The 24,472-nt window shown below is 39.1% G+C and overlaps 1 protein-coding gene across 5 annotated transcripts; it reads right to left on the reverse strand.

Moving 5' to 3' along the window:
* Nucleotides 1-494: 494 nt before the first annotated feature.
* Nucleotides 495-13,928, reverse strand: LOC309507273 (uncharacterized protein). 5 transcript variants are annotated; one of them, XM_082181433.1, is made up of 11 exons: nt 13,790-13,928; nt 12,975-13,090; nt 11,721-11,786; nt 11,529-11,609; nt 10,187-10,240; nt 9,154-9,219; nt 8,968-9,042; nt 7,269-7,322; nt 5,861-5,959; nt 2,180-2,258; nt 495-1,421 (listed from the first exon to the last, which is right to left on the reverse strand). In XM_082181433.1, the coding sequence occupies exons 2-9, from the start codon at nt 13,008-13,010 to the stop codon at nt 5,945-5,947; spliced, it is 447 nt and encodes a 148-aa protein (XP_082037559.1). In that variant the 5' UTR covers nt 13,011-13,090; nt 13,790-13,928; the 3' UTR covers nt 495-1,421; nt 2,180-2,258; nt 5,861-5,944. The 5 variants fall into 5 exon arrangements, with proteins under 5 accessions (XP_082037559.1, XP_082037558.1, XP_082037557.1 ...); XM_082181432.1 differs by having other exon boundaries at nt 509-2,120; nt 2,215-2,258; XM_082181431.1 differs by having other exon boundaries at nt 511-2,258.
* Between the last annotated feature and the right edge of the window lie 10,544 nt (nt 13,929-24,472).

Below are 24,472 nucleotides of genomic sequence, written 5' to 3' on the forward strand. Positions count from 1 at the left end.
TAATGATCCCAACTGTTGCGTCACAGTTGGTGTTATGTGGAGATTCGCCTGTTTTTCAGGGGTGTTTTTCAAAAACGAGATTTAAATAAGAAAGAGAAAACTATGGTGTTTGAGACTCACTGTATGTCATGTCCATGTACTGAACTCTTGTTATTTAACTATGCCAAGATAAATTCAATTTCACATTCTAGGGCACCTTTAAGGGGAAAGTGACATCCACAAACTTTAAAAACATGGTCAATAAAACTTGCACAACTGTGTGATCTTTCAGAAAGCATACAGTATCATTACTGTTTTGACATTAAAATGACAAACAGATGAACCATTCAAAACTTCGAAAAGATTGACAAAACAGCCCTTGGAAACAGGCACAATTTAAAGATGTCATTAAACAGGCTTTGAAATGTATAAAATGAACTCACTCAACATGCAATATATGCTGCAACATGTAGAGAAACCGACTTACAAGGGACGGTTTACCTAAAAAGACAATTCTGTTATATCCAGAAAATGTAAACAGAATTGTCAAGTTTCAAAGCAGAATTACAGAGATAACAGGAAAAGTATTCAACAAAGTTAGTTTGGGCTGTACGTCAGCTCTAGAAGAGTATAGTGTCATTAGAATACAACCATCGTTGTAAGTACAAAAGCTCTCATGTGTTTAGAGAATACTAAAGCATGTATTCTTCTGTACAGAGAATGAGAGAGAGGCAGAAATTGAAAACCCACGGAAAGGATCCTCAGCGGTCTTACACTGCTGGCATTCAGTCAGTGTGGCCAGTTTTCCTTTGGTTATACACTCACCGAAAGGATTATTAGGAACACCTGTTCAATTTCTCATTAATGCAATTATCTAATCAACCAATCACATGGCAGTTGCTTCAATGCATTTAGGGGTGTGGTCCTGGTCAAGACAATCTCCTGAACTCCAAACTGAATGTCAGAATGGGAAAGAAAGGTGATTTAAGCAATTTTGAGCATGGCATGGTTGTTGGTGCCAGACGGGCCGGTCTGAGTATTTGACAATCTGCTCAGTTACTGGGATTTTCACGCACAACCATTTCTAGGATTTACAAAGAATGGTGTGAAAAGGGAAAAACATCCAGTATGCGGCAGTCCTGTGGGCGAAAATGCCTTGTTGATGCTAGAGGTCAGAGGAGAATGGGCCGACTGATTCAAGCTGATAGAAGAGCAACTTTGACTGAAATAACCACTCGTTACAACCGAGGTATGCAGCAAAGCATTTGTGAAGCCACAACACGCACAACCTTGAGGCGGATGGGCTACAACAGCAGAAGACCCCACCGGGTACCACTCATCTCCACTACAAATAGGAAAAGAGGCTACAATTTGCACAAGCTCACCAAAATTGGACAGTTGAAGGCTGGAAAAATGTTGCCTGGTCTGATGAGTCTCGATTTCTGTTGAGAAATTCAGATGGTAGAGTCAGAATTTGGCGTAAACAGAATGAGAACATGGATCCATCATGCCTTGTTACCACTGTGCAGGCTGGTGGTGGTGGTGTAATGGTGTGGGGGATGTTTTCTTGGCACACTTTAGGCCCCTTAGTGCCAATTGGGCATCGTTTAAATGCCACGGCCTACCTGAGCATTGTTTCTGACCATGTCCATCCCTTTATGACCACCATGTACCCATCCTCTGATGGCTACTTCCAGCAGGATAATGCACCATGTCACAAAGCTCGAATCATTTCAAATTGGTTTCTTGAACATGACAATGAGTTCACTGTACTAAAATGGCCCCCACAGTCACCAGATCTCAACCCAATAGAGCATCTTTGGGATGTGGTGGAACGGGAGCTTCGTGCCCTGGATGTGCATCCCACAAATCTCCATCAACTGCAAGATGCTATCATATCAATATGGGACAACATTTCTAAAGAACGCTTTCAGCACCTTGTTGAATCAATGCCACGTAGAATTAAGGCAGTTCTGAAGGCGAAAGGGGGTCAAACACAGTATTACTATGGTGTTCCTAATAATCCTTTAGGTGAGTGTATGTGCCTTAAAATGTTCAATTGCAGCTGTAACTTCAGCATTTGACCAGCACACTTTTTGTCCTTTCCACAAGGTTTTCTATTCCTGCCTCACGTTCATTCTCTGTACAGAAGAATACATGCTTTAGTAAACTCTAACTATATGAGAGCTCATGTACTTACAATGGTGGTCATATTCTGATTTAAACCTCAGGTACCTTGAGGAACTTCAGTGGTTTCTCGATGGGCATCTTCTGAACACCTGTAGGAAATCAGTTATAGACAGATCAGAAACTCAGATGTAACTCAAACCTGCATCTAGAACTTAAAACTGGTTATACATCTGATATCTAAAAATTACATTTCAAATGACATTCAAAACATTATTCTGGAGATGGAATGTTGTGTTAAACATCTCCTTTTTAAAGTTTTTGACCAACATGAACATGATAAACTTATTGGTTTGGTACTGATTCCAAATTTTTTTATTTATAATAATATCTGATTATTGATAACTGATTTTTACACTTAATGGCAAAAGGAATGTTTAGAAATGTAATCTGATATTATCTACTGACACACTATAGCAGGGTTCACCAATCTCGGTCCTGGAGGGCCGCTGTCCTGCAGAGTTTAGCTCCAACCAGCTCCAACACACCTGGTTGAAAGTTTCTAGTATGCCTAGTGAGACCTTGATTATCTGGTTCAGGTGTGTTTAATTGGGGTTGGAGCTAAACACTGCAGGACAGCGGCCCTCCAGGACTGAGATTGGTGAACCCTGCACTATAGTATGATATATATATATACATACACTACGAACAAAATTCTAAACGCTTTTGTTTTTGCCCCCATTTTTCATGAGCTGAACTAAAAGTTAAGACTTTTTCTATGTACACAAAAGGCCTATTTCTCTCAAATATTGTTCACAAATCTGTCTAAATCTGTGTTAGAGAGGACTTCTCCTTTGCCGAGATAATCCATCCACCTCACAGGTGTGGCATATCAAGATACTGATTAGACAGCATGATTATTGCACAGGTGTGCCTTAGGCTGGCCACAATAAAAGGCCACTCTAAAATGTGCAGTTTTGTGTGGTGTCGGGGGGTCGGGAAACAAGTCATTATCTGGTGTGACCATCATTTGCCTCACGCAGTACAACACATCTCCTTCGCATAGAGTTGATCAGGTTGTTGATTGTGGCCTGTGGAATGTTGGTCCACTCCTCTTCAATGGCTGTGTGAAGTTGCTGGATATTGGCAGGACCTGGAACATGCTGTCGTATACGCCGATTCAGAGCATCCCAAACATGCTCAATGGGTGACATGTCCGGTGAGTATGGTGGCCATGCAAGAACAATTCCAGGAATTGTGTACAGATCTTTGCAGAATGGGGCCGTGCATTATCATGCTGCAACATGAGGTGATGGTCGTGGATGAATGGCACAACAATGGGCCTTAGGATCTCATCAAGGTATCTCTGTGCATTCAAAGTGCCATCAATAAAATGCACCTGCGTTCGTTGTCCATAACATACGCCTGCACATACCATAACCCCACCATGGGCCACTCGATCCACAATGTTGACATCAGCAAACCTGTCTGCCATCTGCCCTGTACAGTGAAAACCGGGATTCATCCGTGAAGAGAACACCTCTCCAAAGTGCCAGACGCCATCGAATGTGAGCATTTGCCCACGCAGGTCGTTTACAACGACCAACTGCAGGTCGAGACCCCGATGAGGACGATGAGCATGCAGATGAGCTTCCCTGAGACGGTTTTTGACAGTTTGTGCAGAAATTCTTAGGTTATGCAAACCGATTGTTGCAGCAGCTGTCCGGGTGGCTGGCCTCAGACGGTGTTGGAGGTGAAGATGCTGGATGTGGAAGTCCTGGGCTGGTGTGGTTACACGTGGTCTGCAGTTGTGAGGGCGGTTTGTATGTACTGCCAAATTCTCTGAAAAGCCTTTGGAGACGGCTTATGGTAGAGAAATGAACATTCAATTCACGGGCAACAGCTGGTGGACATTCCCTCAAAACTTGCGACATCTGTGGCATTGTGCTGTGTGATAAAACTGCACATTTTAGAGTGGCCTTTTATTGTGGCCAGCCTAAGGCACACCTGTGCAATAATCATGCTGTCTAATCAGTATCTTGATATGCCACACCTGTGAGGTGGATGGATTAACTCGGCAAAGGAGAAGTGCTCACTAACACAGATTTAGACAGATTTTTGAACAATATTTGAGAGAAATAGGCATTTTGGGTACATAGAAGAAGTCTTAGAACTTTGAGTTAGATCTATAATTTTGTTCAGTGTATATAACTGGCTTAAAACCATTTTTCTTTGGTGAAAATACAAACGTAAAATTGCTGGGTACACACCAAAAGATAATCAGGCTGATTTTGGGCCGATTTTCCCCTTCTGACAATCCTAGCTGTGTCCCGATTATCTTGATGGTTATAGATTATCTTATCAGATTTTCCCTTGGTGTGAGGTGTGTTAAGATTGTCCGAACCTGATCGGAAGAACGTCGGAGCCGCCCTGATCGCGAATCGCAAATATTCAACTTGTTGAATATTTACGATCAGAAATCCTGAAATGTGGGGGGAAGCCCAAGGACAAAAGCGCGCATGCTCTGGAGATTATCACGTGAAAGGAAACAATATCCAATCAGAAAGCGAGATGAAGGAAGACGGAAGCATAACAAACGCAGTCATGGCACAGCACAAAGTGAAATTGATGTGGACAGCAGAGATGGAGGATCAGCTTGTTGATTTGTGGCACAAATGTTTACACAACGTGTTGTGTAAAACTTTTCCAAACACTATCATTGCAATTTCTTCCTGCATATCGTCCGCCATGCTTATTCTGAGGTCTCTAGAGTGTTAACAGTCGAGACTCTGATTGCATGGTCTTTAGGGTTGGGTATCTAGAACCGGTTCCAAAATGCCAAAAACCGGGGATTCGATAAGACGTGCGCACTTCAATTCCGCTTATCGATTCCTTACTTTCGTGATGCTCACATGCGCGAGGTGAATGGCAGTGAGCATTTGTTTACAGTTGTATTGATCTGCCAGGACCTGCCTGCCGCACATGCGCTGTACGTTATATTTACGATGGCGGAGCGCAGCAGACGTTCAAAAGTTTGGTTAAGCTTTTCAAAAAAAGATGAAAATATAGCGAATTGTATCACATGCAAGAAAGACATTTCATGCAAGGGAGGAAGCACCTCCAATATGATGAAACATTTGCTGCAACACAGGGTCAATTTGAAGGAATGCAGCGCATGTGATTCGGTGCGATCTCTCAACAGCAGTACCACAGGTTTCCACACACCAGATAAAGCTACTAGCAGCAGCAATAGCAGTCTCTCACACTCAGGTACAAAACTAGAGCCGCATAATTCTGGATAAAATGAGAACCAGTTTTGTTTAAAATAGAGATCATGAATAAATACATCAGACAATTAATACGAGTCGAGTCTATAATTCCTTAAAGTGTTATATATATATACAGTATATTGTAAATTAAGATGCATTGTCACAGTTTTACTGGTAATAGCCTAAATGTAACAAGAATAAAAGGTAGAAAAAAGTATTTGCTCTCTTTTTTCTCTCCAATAAATATTGGAATCGAAACCAAGAATCGTTAAGAACCGGATTCGATAAGCAGAATCGGATTCGTTAAAATTTAAACGATACCCAACCCTCACGGTCTTTTCACATCATGGCACACCAAACACTATAGGAGCAAAACGGTTAAATCTAGGATTTTTTGTCCTCATGTTTGTGGTCTATCACATTTTGAAAATCTTATAAGATGTAAAAAATCTTTTGGTGTGTACCCAGCATTAGTTGACACATACCAACATTACTGGAGACGCCTGCAGCTCCAGCAGGAACATCACCTTCAGAACCGCTTTCATCAGGATCACTGGCATCAGAGTCCGTCATACTGATCTCATCTTAAAGAAAAAGAGACATTTAAAACAAGAACATCTTCAGTTTAACCTGTATTCAGAAGTCATTTATGAAACATGACAAATGGCACCGTTTAATAATAATAATCATATTAATAACAACTATAATACTTCACTAAGATCACTATTATTAGAATTATCGCCTAGACAGTGATATACTAATACTGTCAATGAAAAGTTAATATTTTATAATGAGTATATTATTTTACAATAAGAGGTTATAATACTTTCTTAATTTCTTCACTTAAACTGCAGGTTTATGCCAGTATAACAGCTTAAGTGAAAACAGGTTTATAAACGCATCTTATTGCAAAATTGTATTACCACAAAAAATGTGGATATAATGCGAAAGTGAAAATAGAGAGTAACTGGTGCTGGTTGCGTTCCCAAATGCATGTTAAACTTATGGCACATGCAGAGATGGAGTTCACTGCATTCATTCCCTGTGAAACGAGGCATGGAAAAAGCCAGATCATGAGCTGATCGAGCGAGCAAAGTGTGCTCTTCAGTTTGAAACACGCAGCACAACAGACTACAGACTTACTTTCTTATCGTCTTTTGCGATTTGATAAGGGCATTAAGCCATGTTGTGCTTTTGATTTTAATATGTTTGAGAGATGCTTTGCCAAAGCAATTGCGCAAAAAACAAAGACAATTTATGTTATTATGAGGCGTAAAAATATTTTCGGTTCTTTTGGTTCAAACTGTGGAGGGACAGATTAGACTGTGGTGGGTCACTAGAGTAAAGGTAATTAATGGTAACACTATGAATTTTACTCCTCCCAAAAATGCCAAATAATAAACAGGTGAGAGCGTATTTTAGGCTATATGACACGATATAGTGAGATATGACAGCGCTTCTGCAACACGCATCACTGCAGATGAGTAGCTGAGGATCTCTTCAGCATGCTGATGCACAAAATACAAACTAAAAATAAATTAAAGTAAGTCGCAGATGCTCAACACACAGTCATCTTCATTAAAAGTAGTGAGAATAAATGATTTTACCAGTGCTGATGCTACTCTCTCTCCTATTGATCTTAAAATTAGCTGATACAAAAAATGCTGCTCATAGCGGTAGCTTTCGATGACGTGAACACCGTTAAATCTGATATAGCGCGGGAAATGAAGATCGGATTTATGTCTGTTTTGTGCAGACACATTTATGTGGCCAAGTGTAAATGGAATTGTTTTGACAATGAAATGACCAGGTGTAAAACAGCCCCAAAGATGATGTGAAAAAGTTCTTACTAGACTAGCATTTCCTAAAATGATGCAATGCTCTTTTTATTACCATCTCAACACAGTCTTGATCCTCCAATGATGATTGTTCCTTCTCAGGGCTCACCTGAAAGCAAGGCAAAGAAAGAAAAAATAAACATCTATTAGATACAAAGGATTCAGAGATTCTCCAAATGAAGCAGCACAGATACTTGACTCCATTTACACTGACTGATCACTGTCATAAAACATAAAATTAAAACAATTTCACATTATCAATGATATACTTGAGCAAAAGAAGGCTGATGACGCCAAACTAATTCAGGTATGATGGGACATTTCAAACAGTGACTTAAGATTTAAAACACTGTGACATAAGTTGTAATCAAGTATAAAGTTAAAACCCTATAAATATATGGTCATAACCAATCAGGGATGCATGAAAATAATGCTCATTATTAATGTTATCATTGTCAATCCGATAAGAAAATTAGGCCGCTATATTAACACTAATAAATAATGGATTACTTCCTTCAGCTTCAGATGTGCGCTGTTCACCATGATGGTTTTGAAATGTTTGAATCACAAATCTGTGAAATCAGCGCATTGTTACAGGGAGAGTTCGCTTGTGGAATTGTAAGTTGTAATATTTTTTATTTTTGTTATATATCTGATTTATCTCATATAGGATGCATTTGGCTGAGTTAATGAGTGCTGCAGTAAACACTTCACTGTAGGCCTACCGGTGGTCAGCAAAACATTAATTATGATTGGGACTGTCATATATACATAACACTATAATGAGCAAACTATTGCATTAAAAACGTCGTGAATTCTTTGGGTTTAGTTGCTGTGTTTCAGCGTGTTGTCCTGGGAGGAGCGCATCCACAACAGGAGTTTCACTATGTAATAGTTGATTACTATTAATAATAGCTCAAGTTAATCTGTGCATGATTTTGTGCAAGTATAAGTTGTAATATTGTGTTTATTTTGTATAAATATCTAATTTATCATATATAGGTTGTGTTCCGTTGAGCTAAAACCATCTAACAAAGCCTCAGTTTAGGGGTGTTCCTTCAGCTCTTTAGGCCATTTCATTTTAAGTTTAATGTTGTCTAATAACTTGTTTGCATTTTAATTTCATTTGATTTATTATTATTATTATTATTAAGGCGATAGATGTTTTGGTAAAACTTCACAATACATATGTTATTGCATTAACTAACATGAACTAACAGAGAGAAGAACTTTTGTTAATGTGAGTTAATAAAATATGCGAGTTCATGTTCGTTCACAGTGTATTAAATTAACAGATACAACACTGGATCCTAAAATGTCTTGGAAAATGTTGAGATTAACGTTAAGTAAGATAAACATTAAGTAAATCCTGTAGAAGTATTGTTCATTCATTGTTAGTTCATGTTAACTAATACTAACAAGATGAAACCTTTTTATAAAGTATTGCCATTTTTTTATAAAGAAAGTTGGAAATATGAATGTAAAATTCATTTTAGAAGCTAAGAAACCTTACACTGGTTCAAACTAGGCCACTGTACTGTATATGTTTGATTTATGTTGAAGTGTTTGGGACATTGGCTTTAAATGATGTGCATTTCGTTTTTGTAATCAGGCTTTCAAAGTATATTAAATTTTGGATTTAGATTCATCGGCTAATATATCAGATATCGGCTTTCGAATATAAAGAATGATCAGTTATCGGCCCAAATGTTCATATCGCTGTATCCCTAATTTGATTTCCAAAAAAACAATACCTTCTGTACATCTCTGACTTCTGACTGGGACGGACTCTTCATTTCGAGAGTGGAGGGTTCAACCTCACTGAGAGTCTACAAAACATAACATTAGACATGAAACAGTGGTGTAAATATGTGAACACTAGATCTCACAGATGTCTCTGCTTCGTTTGCTCGTTCTCTTCCAGCACAACTCTCACTTACTTTGTCTAGTCCCACAGTCAGAGCAGCACAATCACTGCCTGATGACCACTGGCTCTTATGGCTCATCTGAGAATATGAAATTAAGCGTTACATACAGAAACACTTCACCTAAGAGTTTAAAAAAAGCATTATAAATGGAATATATAAAGGATAATGTACAGTCAGTCAGTAATTAATACAAAATAAACTGACAGGATAATAAGGGTCCTGATACACAGCTACCTATCAATAAATATTTGCACATGAAATACTGATTTGAGATAATATACAAGATTACAAAATAGTTAAAGTTTTCAAATCAATATTTCAATATTTAAATGCTACCACAAGGTAATGTTCACGGCTTTTATGCATCACATTACATGTGTTTTCATTCCAGTGTGTCAGGTTGTGTGTAGCTTTACACCAGTTTTATGAGGACATCATAAGAACATGATCCTGATGTTTGACTTGACTGAAGAATCTCAGTGTGTTGTGTAAGTTTAACAGAATCCTGGTCTATGAGGACACTAGATTTATGAGGACATCATAAGAACATGATCCTGATGTTTGACTTGACAGGAGAATCTCAGTGTGTTGTGTAAGTTTAACAGAATCCTGGTCTATGAGGACACTAGATTTATGAGGACATCATAAGAACATGATCCTGATGTTTGACTTGACTGAAGAATCTCAGTGTGTTGTGTAAGTTTAACAGAATCCTGGTCTATGAGGACACTAGATTTATGAGGACATCATAAGAACATGATCCTGATGTTTGACTTTGACTGAGTGTGTTGTGTAAGTTTAACAGAATACTGGTCTATGAGGACACTAGTTTTACTGGGACACTGGTAACTAGATACATTTGGACGGCACTGAGTTCAAGTGTGTGTATGTATGAGAGTGATACGAGACATTGCGCCTGTGCTAGATGTACAGTAAGTGATCGTGACTCACTTCTTACACACACAATCATAATTCAGGGACTGATAACTGTGGCAAATAATCTGTTTCTGAGGAAACAGAGTTATTACATTAACTTATTGGATACCTTTAGAGTTGCTGTATCTTGTTCAGGTTTCATCTGATTCTTCAGAGTTATCATCTGAAAAAAAAAGTAGTAAAAATATATAAAAAAGACAAATAAATACTAATTTTAGTATCACTTATTGAAAGCCAAACAGAGGTTGCTATTTTTTACCAACTTCTTCAATGATTATATTTAATCTGACAAGCACAAATAGTTTTCGCTATTGGTATTAGCCACAATGAGCTGTGAATTATGGGTTATCAGTATCGATCCTAATATTCCATATGTGTGTCCCGGTAAAACTAGTGTCCTCATAGACCAGGATTCTGTCAAACTTACACAACACACTGAGATTCTCCTGTCAAGTTAAACATCAGGACATTGCTCTAATGATGTCCTCATAAAACGGTGTCCTCATAAAACAGGTGTAAGACACACACACACACACTTGACACACTGTAATGAACATGCATGTAATGTGATGCATTAAAGCCATGAACATTAACTTGTTGGGCTGCACAATGTATTGCTTTATCATTCATACCCATCTGTGGTAGTGCCATTGCAGTATAGGCCTCTGTGAAGTCAGGCTATATAAAGACTCTGCCGTGTTATTTTACAGTTGATTACTCAAGTTCTGTACCTAAATGCTGTTAGACTTACCTGGAATATATGAGGCATTGTTTATTTCACATCTTTGTTAATTTTTTTTATCTCTGCTTGCAATTTATTATTTTCTATGCAGATGCAAACCCCTACAAAATCACACCAATCATTCTAGAATGATTAATTATTTCCAAATAGAGCTATTCAATTCATTTAGTGAAATTGCTTTTCATATTGAAAAACTTTTGTTAATGTGAGTTAATAAAATATGCGAATTCATGTTCGTTCACAGTGTATTAAATTAACAGATACAACACTGGATCCTAAAATGTCTTGGAAAATGTTGAGATTAACGTTAAGTAAGATAAACATTAAGTAAATCCTGTAGAAGTATTGTTCATTCATTGTTAGTACATGTTAACTAATACTAACAAGATGAAACCTTTTTGTAAAGTGTTGTCATTTTTTTATAAAGAAAGTTGGAAATATGAATGTAAAATTCATTTTAAAAGTTAAGGAATCTTACATTAGGCCACTGTACTGTACATGTTTGATTTATGTTGAAGTGTTTGGGACATTGGCTTTAAATGATGTGCGTTTCGTTTTTGTAATCAGGCTTTCAAAGTATATCAAATTTTGGATTTAGATTCATCGGCTAATATATCAGATATCGGCTTTCGAATATAAAGAATGATCAGTTATCGGCCCAAATGTTCATATCGCTGTATCCCGAATTTGATTTCCAAAAAAACAATACCTTCTGTACATCTCTGACTTCTGACTGGGACGGGGACGGACTCTTCATTTCGAGAGTGGAGGGTTCAACCTCACTGAGAGTCTACAAAACATAACATTAGACATGAAACAGTGGTGTAAATATGTGAACACTAGATCTCACAGATGTCTCTGCTTCGTTTGCTCGTTCTTTTCCAGCACAACTCTCACTTACCTTGTCTAGTCCCACAGTAAGAGCAGCACAATCACTGCCTGATGACAACTGGCTCTTATGGCTCATCTGAGAATATGAAATTAAGCGTTACATACAGAAACACTTCACCTAAGAGTTTAAAAAAAGCATTATAAATGGAATATATAAAGGATAATGTACAGTCAGTCAGTAATTAATACAAAATTAACTGACAGGATAATAAGGGTCCTGATACACAGCTACCTATCAATAAATATTTGCACATGAAATACTGATTTGAGATAATATACAAGATTACAAAATAGTTAGTTTTCAAATCAATATTTCAATATTTAAATGCTACCACAAGGTAATGTTCACGGCTTTTATGCATCACATTACATGTGTTTTCATTCCAGTGTGTCAGGTTGTGTGTAGCTTTACACCAGTTTTATGAGGACACCGTTTTATGAGGACATCATAAGAGCATGTTCCTGATGTTTGACTTGACTGAAGAATCTCAGTGTGTTGTGTAAGTTTAACAGAATCCTGGTCTATGAGGACACTAGATTTATGAGGACATCATAAGAACATGATCCTGATGTTTGACTTTGACTGAGTGTGTTGTGTAAGTTTAACAGAATCCTGGTCTATGAGGACACTAGATTTATGAGGACATCATAAGAACATGATCCTGATGTTTGACTTGACAGGAGAATCTCAGTGTGTTGTGTAAGTTTAACAGAATCCTGGTCTATGAGGACACTAGATTTATGAGGACATCATAAGAACATGATCCTGATGTTTGACTTTGACTGAGTGTGTTGTGTAAGTTTAACAGAATCCTGGTCTATGAGGACACTAGATTTATGAGGACATCATAAGAACATGATCCTGATGTTTGACTTGACTGAAGAATCTCAGTGTGTTGTGTAAGTTTAACAGAATCCTGGTCTATGAGGACACTAGATTTATGAGGACATCATAAGAACATGATCCTGATGTTTGACTTTGACTGAGTGTGTTGTGTAAGTTTAACAGAATACTGGTCTATGAGGACACTAGTTTTACTGGGACACTGGTAACTAGATACATTTGGACGGCACTGAGTTCAAGTGTGTGTATGTATGAGAGTGATACGAGACATTGTGCCTGTGCTAGATGTACAGTAAGTGATCGTGACTCACTTCTTACACACACAATCATAATTCAGGGACTGATAACTGTGGCAAATAATCTGTTTCTGAGGAACACTGGTCGCATGGCACTGCTTAAGCATGGAAACCCTGAACTCACCTTTATAATGATTGCTGAATCTGCCCTGGAGCTCATCTTTGTCTGTAAACGGCATGTCCTCTTCCAGATCTTGATCTTCTCCTTCACTGACTCACTTCAGCCATCATCCCATGTGTCTGCGCGCATAGAAAAAGACTCTCATTAATCACGACCATTGCATTTCATTTGACATATTATTCAAAAAGCTTGTTTTAAATAAATTGATCAATTATGGTAAACAGCATTCAAGTTATTTTAATACTTTATTATTATGTGATATTTAAGGAATATGTTAATTGATAATAACTATTCATTCATAGATTTCATTCACAATTGATACATTATAGGCAATAATAGTGACAGTATTAATAAGACTGAATCAGACTGACAGTTCTAATAATATTCAGAGTATATTTTATTATAGTCAGGAGTAATATGAGCACATATTTGTGTCTTAATGTGTTTAAAGCAAGCATAACTGTAGTAATATTAACAGTAGCATATCAGGATACTGTACTGGGTGAAATAGCCTCCCCTTCACATACTGTAGTCATGACAACGCGTTATTATGATGGCTAGACTATTTTATGAGATCAGAAAAGGTAGCAGTTACAAATATAGTGCAATCGAAAACGAGTTTAAAATGACAAGCATCGCTGATTCCCTCATGTCAGTCTGTAAACAGAATCACTATAGGTCCGCTAGCACCGTTAGCATCACGCGCTAGCTGCTTTCTAACTGTAAAACGAGCAGCGAAGAGCATACAGAACATGCACAAACAAGCCAACCGGACCCACATGCTATTAGAGAAGCAATTAAACAACGTTATAACTTACCTTTTGGATAACAGTTGCCTTCATCAGGTCCACAGATGTCTTCTCAGGTGCAGAGTTTGTCCAGTCCAAACAGGAAATGACGTGACGACGAATGACTACACCTCTGATTACGTTGTACTTATCATAATATAAACGGGATTTTATTTTTTTATTTATCATATATTTAATGCTAAATTAATAAATTACAGGCAAAAATACTTAAATAATTAGTATTTTGCATTAAGTTGCTACACATTTTAAAGCTGATTGAAGCTCCGCCCACTGGCGCCATCTTGTTTTCGCGATCTCCCGCCTACCGGTACCGATCTGACCAATCACTAAAGCTGATTGAAGCTCCGCCCACTGGCGCCATCTTGTTTTCGCGATTTCCCGCCTACCGGTACCGATCTGACCAATCACAGGCCCCAAAGAATACACTTGTGTAAAAGATGCAAATTTTTGATGACGCGGGTGTAATACCAGGACCTGGCTACAGGGGCGCACTCTCGAAATCAGGGATACACTGTGTATGGTAAAATTTCAGGTTTTTGTGGTATGTAAGGACATGGCGCCAAACTTTGAGAGGGAGCTTCTGGAACGTAGTAAATGACATCTACGCTGTCGGATTTATGAGGACATGGCCTCTGTCCTCATAAACCCAAATGTCCCCATAGTGCTGGTGCGTATTCAGGTCAAAAGTCCTCGTAAACCACAAAAACAAACACACACACACACACACACACACACACACACACACACACACACACACACACACAGACACACAACGTTCTGCATTTTTACATTTAAAAAAAACCTTTAATTACTTTATTTTTATTCCAGATTTTTGGAGATTTCGTCAGGTTTTGGTCACTTCTAGGTACAAATTTGTCCCCAAAATATAGTTAAGTAGGCACACACACACACACACACACACACACACACACACACACACATACACACACACACACACACACACACACACACACACACTCACACTCACACTCACTCATGTCCTGAACAGATGACGCTGAATGCTCTGCTGAGTCTCTGTCTGGCTCCTTTATCTCTTGGACAACTCGATACGGCCGGCTGATTTATTCTCCTGTATCATTTAGTTCAATTAAATATATTGTGCTGGAACGAGTCCCGGCGGGCTCATTCTATCACCCAGCGCTAATTACGTCCAATCACAGCGTCCTGACCGTGACACGGTCTACTCACTGGACTGCTAAACAGCGTGCGTGTGTGTGTGTGTGTGTGTGTGTGTGTGTGTGTGTGTGTGTCCAGATGACAGAGAGAGAGAGAGAGAGAGAGAGAGAGAGAGAGAGAGAGAGAGAGAGAGAGAGAGAGAGAGAGAGAGGCCTGTATGAGCAGTCGTGTGTGTTTCTCATCAAACCTGTGACTTCTTATGAACATCAGCTGTTGAAAACACATTCGCTCAGTTCCAAAATCTAGTGAGCTTCGCTTGAGTTTAGTGAGTTGCCTTCTAAGACGGCATCCTAACAGAAATGAAACATCATTAGTGATGGATCTGAAACACTAGTCTATCTAGTAGTCATGCAAATCACAATGCAATATTACTCTAATCTGAGAACAAAAACTCTCTGGCTTTCTGAAGTCCTTTTCAGCGACTCGTTCTGCAGTGTACACATATACACCAGTAGGTGGCGACACATGCACGATTCATTGACTCATTCATTCAAACAATTTGTTCAAAAACACTGATTCGGTCACTAATGTGTTGTTTGGAGGATCAACAACAAATATAGTAACTGTGAATATTGAGACTAAAGTGTAAGTTACTCGGTGTAAACTGTGCTAGTTGCCTTATCCGTCAGACTGAGATCTATTTCTTCTCACACTTAAATAATTTTGATTCATTTTAGTATTCTATGTCAATTTATATCCTTAGTACGTATTGTAGCGTATTGTGAAAAAAGAAAAAAGTGCACTTACGAATGTGCATTTGTAGTGTTCAAATCTTAAAAGTATATATTTAAAAAATGTATTTACCAATAATATATCAATGAAATAAAAAGCCACTTAAGTGCACTTTGTAATAATATCAAATTAAAGTAAATTTTTAATAATAATCTCTTGTTGTGCTTTAAAGATGTGCACTTATTTTTATACTAAAGCACATGATTGTTTTTAACTGTAGTGTGTGATTTGATATTTAATTTAGTGTATTTTAAATGTAGTAAATTGCAAGTTCATCTTAACAAATGTGTAATAGTAATATATTTAAATAAATGACATACAAGTATCAATAGAAATGACGTTAAAGTATATCTTCATTTACTAAGAATGCTTGTCAGTAAATTCAACACTTTAACCATATTTCAAACAGAATTTAATTATGAAATTACATATAAAGATGAGCTGATCTTACGTGGTTATAAAAGCATTTAAACTCAGCTAATTGCATTGAATATAAATTTCAACTTTAATAGATTTTTATTTAATTGTAATAAGCATGCAATAAAGTGTCCGAAAACATTACATTCGGTTTTAACTATAGTATATTTGTGTAATGTATAATATTAGCATAATAAGTAATCTGAATCTGCTATATATTGAAAGGCAGCTCATCATCCGCTCACGGCTCCGGCACAGACTCTGATTGAGCTATGAATACTTCATATGGCATATTCTGTATGCATGAGAAATGAACTGATCTGTAAGTGCTCCAGTTCTGATGCAGATCCTGGTGTGAAAGTGTTTTAAAGCTCCTCCTGATCCAGCGATCGAGCGCGTAATGTCTCCTGAGAAAATGAGCCGCCACGGAGAAATGTAGTCGGTGGCGTTTGAGTGAAATTGAGCAAGCAACATAAAAACCTCTTATCTACAGATGTCATGTGATAAATAGTTTAGCCTGTGTGTGAGGGTTAATGAGCCTCGTGTTGGTCATCTCTGGGGTGAATCGGCAGCTGGTGTGTGTGTGTGTGTGTGTGTGTGTGTGTGTGTGTGTGTGTGTGTGTGTGTGTGGCCCGAACACGTCTCACACACCATCATCCATCATCCTCAGTGTCTAATCATCCTCAGACAACCAGGAGGACATGCGCTCACTCGCCCTGACAAGACACACGGAAATTACTTATTTATCATTCACAGGCCCGTGAACGCAGGCCATGGTGTGTCACTCACACACACACACTCACACACACACACACACACACACACAAACACACACACACACACACACACACACACACACACCGAAATGGAGTTGAAGAGCACTTTTCCTTTATTGCGTGTCTTTTTAATACTCCGCAATGGAATATAAAATTGCAATGACAAAAAAGTTGTCATGGTGATTTTCTCTGGATAATAGTCTCATGATTTGATCTTCAGATGATTCTAGTGACCAGTTCAAAGCTGTGATATGGCTTCCAGATGAGCTTACTGGACCCAGAAATCAAATTTTTTCCACTGTCTGGTGAATTTTTTCGGTAAATCTTTGGTACTATAGAGTGACTTTTTTAAATCTAGGAAGGCATTTTAAAGTCAGAGGTTATGAGGATTGTGTTTTGTGATCACACAGACTGCTAACAAGCATTCATGTACCTGTCTTCGTTTACACATTAATTCCAGTTTAAATACACACAATTAGAGTCAACATTGTGGCTTGTTTGTCTGGTGCAAATGTAACGTCACAGACACACTGTAAAATATGTTCTAGGAACGTTTTGCTAATGTTCATATTAAGTTGTGAAAATGTTATTTAGCATTTGCATTTACATGTATTAATTTTGCAGACGCTTTTATCCAAAAGCGACTTACAAATGAGGAATACAGCAAGCGAACAAACACAAAGTGCTCAAAATACAAAGTTTCACACATTGCTTAGAGCAGCATGAGCTAGAACAGGGAAGGATTAAAGGAAAGAGAAAGCATAGAATTTTTGGTTTTGTTTTTTAAACATGATGATGACGAGGTTACGTGCTCATGAAAGAGGTTTTCAGCTCTGTTTTGAATGTTGCGTTCGGGATGAAGGCGGGAGATGTTCCACCAGCCAGGAACAGGGAATGGGAATGTTCTGGAGAGTGATTTTGTGCCTCTCTGTGATGGTGTCACGAGCTGTCGCTCAATGACCGATCGTTGAAGATCAGACGTTATGAATCATTTGTAGAGGTTTAAGAAGTGCTGCTACTTGGGCGGAGGGATTTGAAGCCCCGTGGTGAGGAGCAGAGACTTCCTCAGAGCTGGAGTAAATCCCTCCGCAGAAGTAGCAGTGCTTCGCCTTCTAAGAATATAGTTCCCAGTATGTGTACGGTTAGAAGATGGCCGTGTCTTATGTGACCTTGTTATTCGTACACGCTGTGACTATACAAATCACAACATGTAAATAGGAAAATGTTGGTGTTATTTTGTCTCTTATTGGGAGCAGTATGCTAGCTGGAGCCGTTTACCTCCATTGTTTGTGCTAAGCTAGGCTAGCGGTGGGTGCGTCAGACGGAGATGAGAAGGGTGTGTGTGGACTTATCTAACTCTGGGGGATACGGGGAATAAGCTAAAGTCCCAAAAAGTCGGCGTGTTCCTTTAAAATGTAATAATAATAATTCATTACATTTATATAGTGCTTTTCTCTGCACTCAAAGCACTTTACATAGAGGGGGGAATCTCCTCAACCACCACCAATGTGGTCTTAAAATGTAAGCGAGTGTAAATGTCAGTATTATCCTATCTGTCTAAAGAACTGAAGTCTGTCAGGTAAAAGAAGAGCGTCTTGATGCAGTTCAGTCGGCCTGCTATTTTATTCCAGCCGTTACTCCTGATCGGAGGTTTCTGTAAATATTTAGTTTATAAATAGAGTTTCTCTTCAACTAAGTTTAATGGTGCAACGCAAACATATTCAGTAGTGCGTAAGTTGTATCTTAGTGCCCATTTACGTCAAAACTGGGCTAAGTTGTAACTTTCGCACAGCTGGTGCATCCGGCCCTGATGATGTGGAATCCAGAGGGCTTCAGTGAGCGACAGTCATACAGTCTCGGTTTAATGGCTGTTCTAGAAAGACTGGTTGACGTCCAGCTGGTTGTCCTGTGAAAGAAAAGATGATGCCTAGTTGGAAACAACTCGTTCAAGAGTTTTCGCTATAAATGGTAGGAGAGAGACAGGTCTGTCACTGTCTACAAGTGACGTGTTTAATGTGGGTTTTTAAGCAGTGGTGAAGACTAAAATGTCATATTTTAATATAATTTCATTATTTAATATTATGTATCTGTATTATTATTCTTTATTAGTATGCATAATCAGTAGTATTATCTTATGAAGTTTAAAATGCATGAGTTAGACTATAGATTGCATGGACACATGTGTTTACGGATCATATTTTAGACACAGGGAGAGTTATATATTTTGCTGAGATGTATGTGTGCAATGTTCAATGAGGATGATACTTCAAATGTGTAGAGTTTACATGTTCTTTACAAGGAAAGGAATGTTTTTCAACTGATGCAAATGTACCAATAGTTTCTTAATGTGGAAAGTGGATTGAGTGTAAACATGAGGGATACGATCCAGTTTTAAACATAAGCAACATGTTTTTCTACCTTACAGGGAAGCTGAAAGTCCCTCAGTGGTGTATATAAGCTCAATCCTACTGTACTACGGTAGAGAAACATCGGGAACACATAGACCTGGCACGAATACAAAAGGTACGAATGGAAAGGGCTCTATAAATATACTAGACTTGAGACTTGAGGTGGTAGGATGAGTTCAGACGGGAGAAGGGGAGAAGATGAGTGGTGGGTTGAGTGTGAGTGTGTGTGTGTGTGTGTGTGTGTGTGTGTGTGTGTGTGTGTGTGTGTGTGGAGCTGAGAACTGACTGCTGATGGTTGTTGTTTTGTCAGTGGAGAAAGTCAAAATCATCACAGTTAAAGCTATGGTGGAGGGAGACAGAGGATAGAGTTGAATCTTTTGATAAGTGTTCGTGTGTTTGAAGCGCTCTTGATCTTGTTGTGGAAATATGAAGATTTAGCAGCATGTACTTCACCAGAAAAGGATGATAGCAGAAACTGATACATACTCAGGTCACATGGATCTTTCGATTTGCACCATCTTCTCTTTGGTCCGGTGTTCATGAAGAATATCAGATAACCAGGGGTTCGAGGGAGTAGATAGTAGACAGATATTGTCTAGGGAAGAAGTTAAAGTGGAACATAAAGTATCCGTTGCTGTATTTACATCCAGAGATGAGAATTGTGAGAAAGTGAGTGCAGGTTTCATCTGAAAGTAACTGGTAGAGGACCAGCAAGCAATTTTGCATTTCAAAGACGTCTAATAGCCGTCCGAACACAGCCCAACAGATGTCTAGGCTAAAACAAGGCAACATTTGGGTTGTCAGTGAACATGTTATAGACGTCTAACCATCGCCCAAGAATAGACCTTATGCACTAGAGAAACGAGGGTGCCGCCGTCTTTAGAATATTGTCTTTGAACTTCCGTTTTTGTGGTCGCTCTGTATATTTGGCAATACTATGGCATTGCTGTCCAGCAGTAATTAGCTGGTGAAGTGGATTTACTTAATGTAAAGTTAACAAAAGTTATCATGAGGATTGTAATGTTTAAAGCAGCCTTAAAGATGTCTTAACAAATGTCAGTAGACCGAGAAGATTTTAAAACGAGACGTTCATTCATAAATTTGCAAGATGGCTGTGAAAAAAGGGTGGGTCTACATAAGGTCTATAGACTAGTCATCAATTAGACATGTCAAAGAAATGAAACCAAACACCTTGTAATCACTGTTGACTTTGCTTACATGATGGAATAGCATACATTTTGCAAGTTATTTTTGGCCAAAACGACATGTAACCAAATTCAAGGTTATTTTGACTAGAAGTGTGTTACTCACAGCCATACTATATTGGGTCTAGTTAACCGAGACGGTGAGATGACGGCTAGGCTATTGCTTGGTTGTGCACAAGTAAAAAAGTAATGAAGAAATGAGCTGAAAGGTGCAGAGGTCTCACCATAATGTTGTCTGTGATGCAGTTGTGCGTGTAAATGAAATGAAATGAAAGTTGGTTGCCTGATTTGTGAGTACCAGTGGTGATGAGCCGTTTGAGCAAATAAATGATTCATAACAAAATGATCATTTGTGCCAATATTATTCAGATATTTTACAGTTTATTAATTGAGTCTTGTTGCTTTCAGCTGTTCTATACAGTATGTTTCTCACAAGATAATGTATGTGTGGCTAGTCTGTCCTCAGAATGGACTGTATGTACATTGCCATGAAATGCAATTGATTTTTGACTGTAAATGTCACGTTCAGTTTAGTTTTGTTCATGGACTTTGAGTGTGTTTTCATGTCACATGTTTCTTTGTTCAGTTTCCCGCTACTCATCCGTCTCCTTGGTTACCGTCATTATTAGTTCATGTGCGTCAGCTGTGTTTAGTAATTATCCTTGTTATTAGAGTTCTCAACGGGCCTAAAAATTACAACCCGACCCGACCCGACCCGGCCCGTGGCTTTTAAAGCCCGGACCCGATGTAACCCGACACATCAACATGAATTATCTGTCCGAACCCGGCCCGCGGCCCGATGCCGCGTCGGAATTTTTTTTTCTCATACACGTATTATCATGACCAGCAGACGCGAATTCAAATCAACCTTTAATGTTCACGCCTTTTAACAATACAAACAACTGAAACAATAAACTTTAAATATATAAATAGGCTGTAGTAGCGACGGTGAATTCACCTGCGGCAAGTTTACTTTCTACCAACTCCATCTTCTTCTCCAGGCTAAAGGTGTGCACGCAGCAGCGTCTGCCCCCTCCCCTCTCAATGATGCACGTTGCGCGCAGCAGCCAGACTTTCTTTACGGTGAACAGCAGCGATGATTAATAAATGTTTTTTTGTTTTTTTTTACTGAGCGGAAAAGATTAAGCCAGAGGTCCGACCCGACCCGAGTAATTTGCTTATATTTTCGACCCGAACCCGGCCCGAACCCGCGGGTCCCGTCGGGTTTGTCGGGCCGACCCGACCCGTTGAGAACTCTACTTGTTATGTTCACTTCTTCAGTTGTTCCTTCTCCTGCATTCCTTGTCCGGTCACCCTAATACCTACACTGTGTTAAGGTGAGTGTCTCTTCCTGTTACCTGTTCTCCTGTTACCTGTTACCCTGTTACCCTGTTACCTGTTCTCCTGTTACCTGTTCTCCTGTTTCCTGTTACCTGTTCTCCTGTTACCTGTTACCTGTTACCTGTTCTCCTGTTACCTGTTACCCTGTTACATGTTACCTGTTCTCCTGTTACCTGTTCTCCTGTTTCCTGTTACCTGTTCTCCTCTTATCTGTTCTCCTGTTACCTGTTACCTGTTCTCTTGTTACCTGTTGCCTGTTACCTGTTCTCCTGTTACCTGTTACCTGTTCTCCTGTTACCTGTAATCCTGTTACCTGTTCTCCTGTTACCTGTTACCTGTTCTCCTGTTACCTGTTCTCCTGTTACCTGTTACCTGTTTCCTGTTTCCTGTTACCTGTTCTCCTGTTTCCTGTTCTCCTGTTCTCCTGTTACCTGTTACCTGTTACCTGTTACCTGTTCTCATCTTACCTGTTCTCCTGTTACCTGTTCTCCTGTTACCTGTTTCCTGTTCTCCTGTTACCTGTTCTCCTGTTACCTGTTTCCTGTTCTCCTGTTACCTGTTCTCCTGTTCTCCTGTTACCTGTTCTCCTGTTACCTGTTCTCCTGTTCTCCTGTTACCTGTTCTCCTGTTACCTGTTACCCTGTTACCTGTTCTCCTGTTACCTGTTCTCCTGTTACCTGTTCTCCTGTTTCCTGTTACCTGTTCTCCTGTTACCTGTTACCTGTTCTCCTGTTACCTGTTACCCTGTTTCCCTGTTAAATGTTACCTGTTCTCCTGTTACCTGTTCTCCTGTTACCTGTTCTCCTGTTTCCTGTTACCTGTTCTCCTCTTATCTGTTCTCCTGTTACCTGTTACCTGTTCTCTTGTTACCTGTTGCCTGTTACCTGTTCTCCTGTTACCTGTTCTCCTGTTACCTGTAATCCTGTTACCTGTTCTCCTGTTACCTGTTACCTGTTCTCCTGTTACCTGTTCTCCTGTTACCTGTTTCCTGTTACCTGTTCTCCTGTTTCCTGTTCTCCTGTTACCTGTTCTCCTGTTACCTGTTTCCTGTTCTCCTGTTACCTGTTCTCCTGTTACCTGTTCTCCTGTTTCCTGTTCTCCTGTTACCTGTTCTCCTGTTCTCCTGTTACCTGTTCTCCTGTTACCTGTTCTCCTGTTACCTGTTACCTGTTCTCCTGTTACCTGTTACCCTGTTCTCCTGTTTCCTGTTACCCTGTTACCCTGTTACCCTGTTACCTGTTCTCCTGTTACCTGTTACCCTGTTACCTGTTCTCCTGTTACCTGTTCTCCTGTTACCTGTTATCCTGTTACCTGTTTCCTGTTCTCCTGTTACCTGTTCTCCCGTTCTCCTGTTACCTGTTCTCCTTCTCTCCTGTTACATGTTACCTGTTCTCCTGTTACCTGTTCTCCTGTTACCTGTTACCTGTTACCTGTTACCTGTTTCCTGTTCTCCTGTAACCTGTTCTCCTGTTCTCCTGTTCTCCCATTCTCCTGTTACCTGTTCTCCTTCTCTCCTGATACCTGTTCTCCTGTTACCTGTTCTTCTGTTACCTGTTACCCTGTTACCTGTTCTCCTGTTTCCTGTTCTCCTGTTACCTGTTCTCCTGTTACCTGTTCTTCTGTTCTCCTGTTCTCCTGTTACCTGTTACCTGAGTATTATTATTAAAGTGTTGTTTGGATTTCATCTTCTGAGTCTTCAGCCTGTTCCGGAGTACACCACAGCGTTACAGTAAATCAGTGCAAGCTGGCTGCAAGCACAATGAAACAATCAAGACCTAAAGACTATAACAGCACCATATATATGAAGATAGCACTGCTCTTATAAACACTTTCTATATGATGGTCAAATGTTTAACAAGTTAGTTCTACTCCACACTTTCATGGATGGAAAAAAGCCAAAATAATAACCTTAATAACTGAGAATCCATACCTAATTAAAAGACAAACAAGGTATTGATATATCACAAAGGTTCTAGAAAGTCACCCAGGCGGGACATTAAAACACGAGCGAACGGTCAATACGTAATTAATATGATCAGAACAAAAGCCTAAAGGCTCTGTGCCTCAGCAACGGCTCGTTATTTCATGTGTCGTTTCACACAGATCAGGAATGGTTTTTGGTTTTAGGTGAGAACATATGTGGCATATGTTTCTAGGATTATCTGTTCTGAAGTCGATGAAAAACTGTGTGTTTTCAGAGGTACGATAACATAGTGCTAATATACAAGCAAGAGTTGGAAGTTATACATTTATCCATTTGGCATATTTTTTTTGTGTTCAATCATTCTGTGATACTTTTGTGTCTTTTTTAAAAAGCTTGATGCTCGTCTCTATTCACTACCATTATATGGACGAGCGCGAGCGAGACGTTTGTTTAAAGGGGTGGATTATGATTTGACTTTTCTATCTGTAGTTAGTGTGTAATGTTGTTGTTTGATCATAAACAACATCTGCAAAGTTACAACGCTCAAAGTTCAAAGCAAAGGGAGAGATTTTCTTTTAAAGAAATAGTTTTTTAAGGACTACAACAAACGGCTGGTAGAGACTACACCACATTCCTCCCGGGTTAGTGACATCACCAACCCCTAGAATTTGTATAAACCCCGCCCCCTGAAC

Source organism: Leuciscus leuciscus (assembly GCF_965113295.1).
Source record: "Leuciscus leuciscus genome assembly, chromosome: 10".
NCBI classification, from domain to species: domain Eukaryota; kingdom Metazoa; phylum Chordata; class Actinopteri; order Cypriniformes; family Leuciscidae; genus Leuciscus; species Leuciscus leuciscus.

Coding starts and splice junctions, on each gene's coding strand:
- LOC309507273 (XM_082181429.1), bottom strand. CDS start 13,010: ATGAGCTCCAGGGCAGATTCAGCAATCATTATAAAG. Junction 11,610..11,720: donor TTACTGTGGGACTAGACAAG/GTAAGTGAGAGT, acceptor TATGTTTTGTAG/ACTCTCAGTGAGGTTGAACC. Junction 9,220..10,186: donor AAGATACAGCAACTCTAAAG/GTATCCAATAAG, acceptor TCATATTCTCAG/ATGAGCCATAAGAGCCAGTG.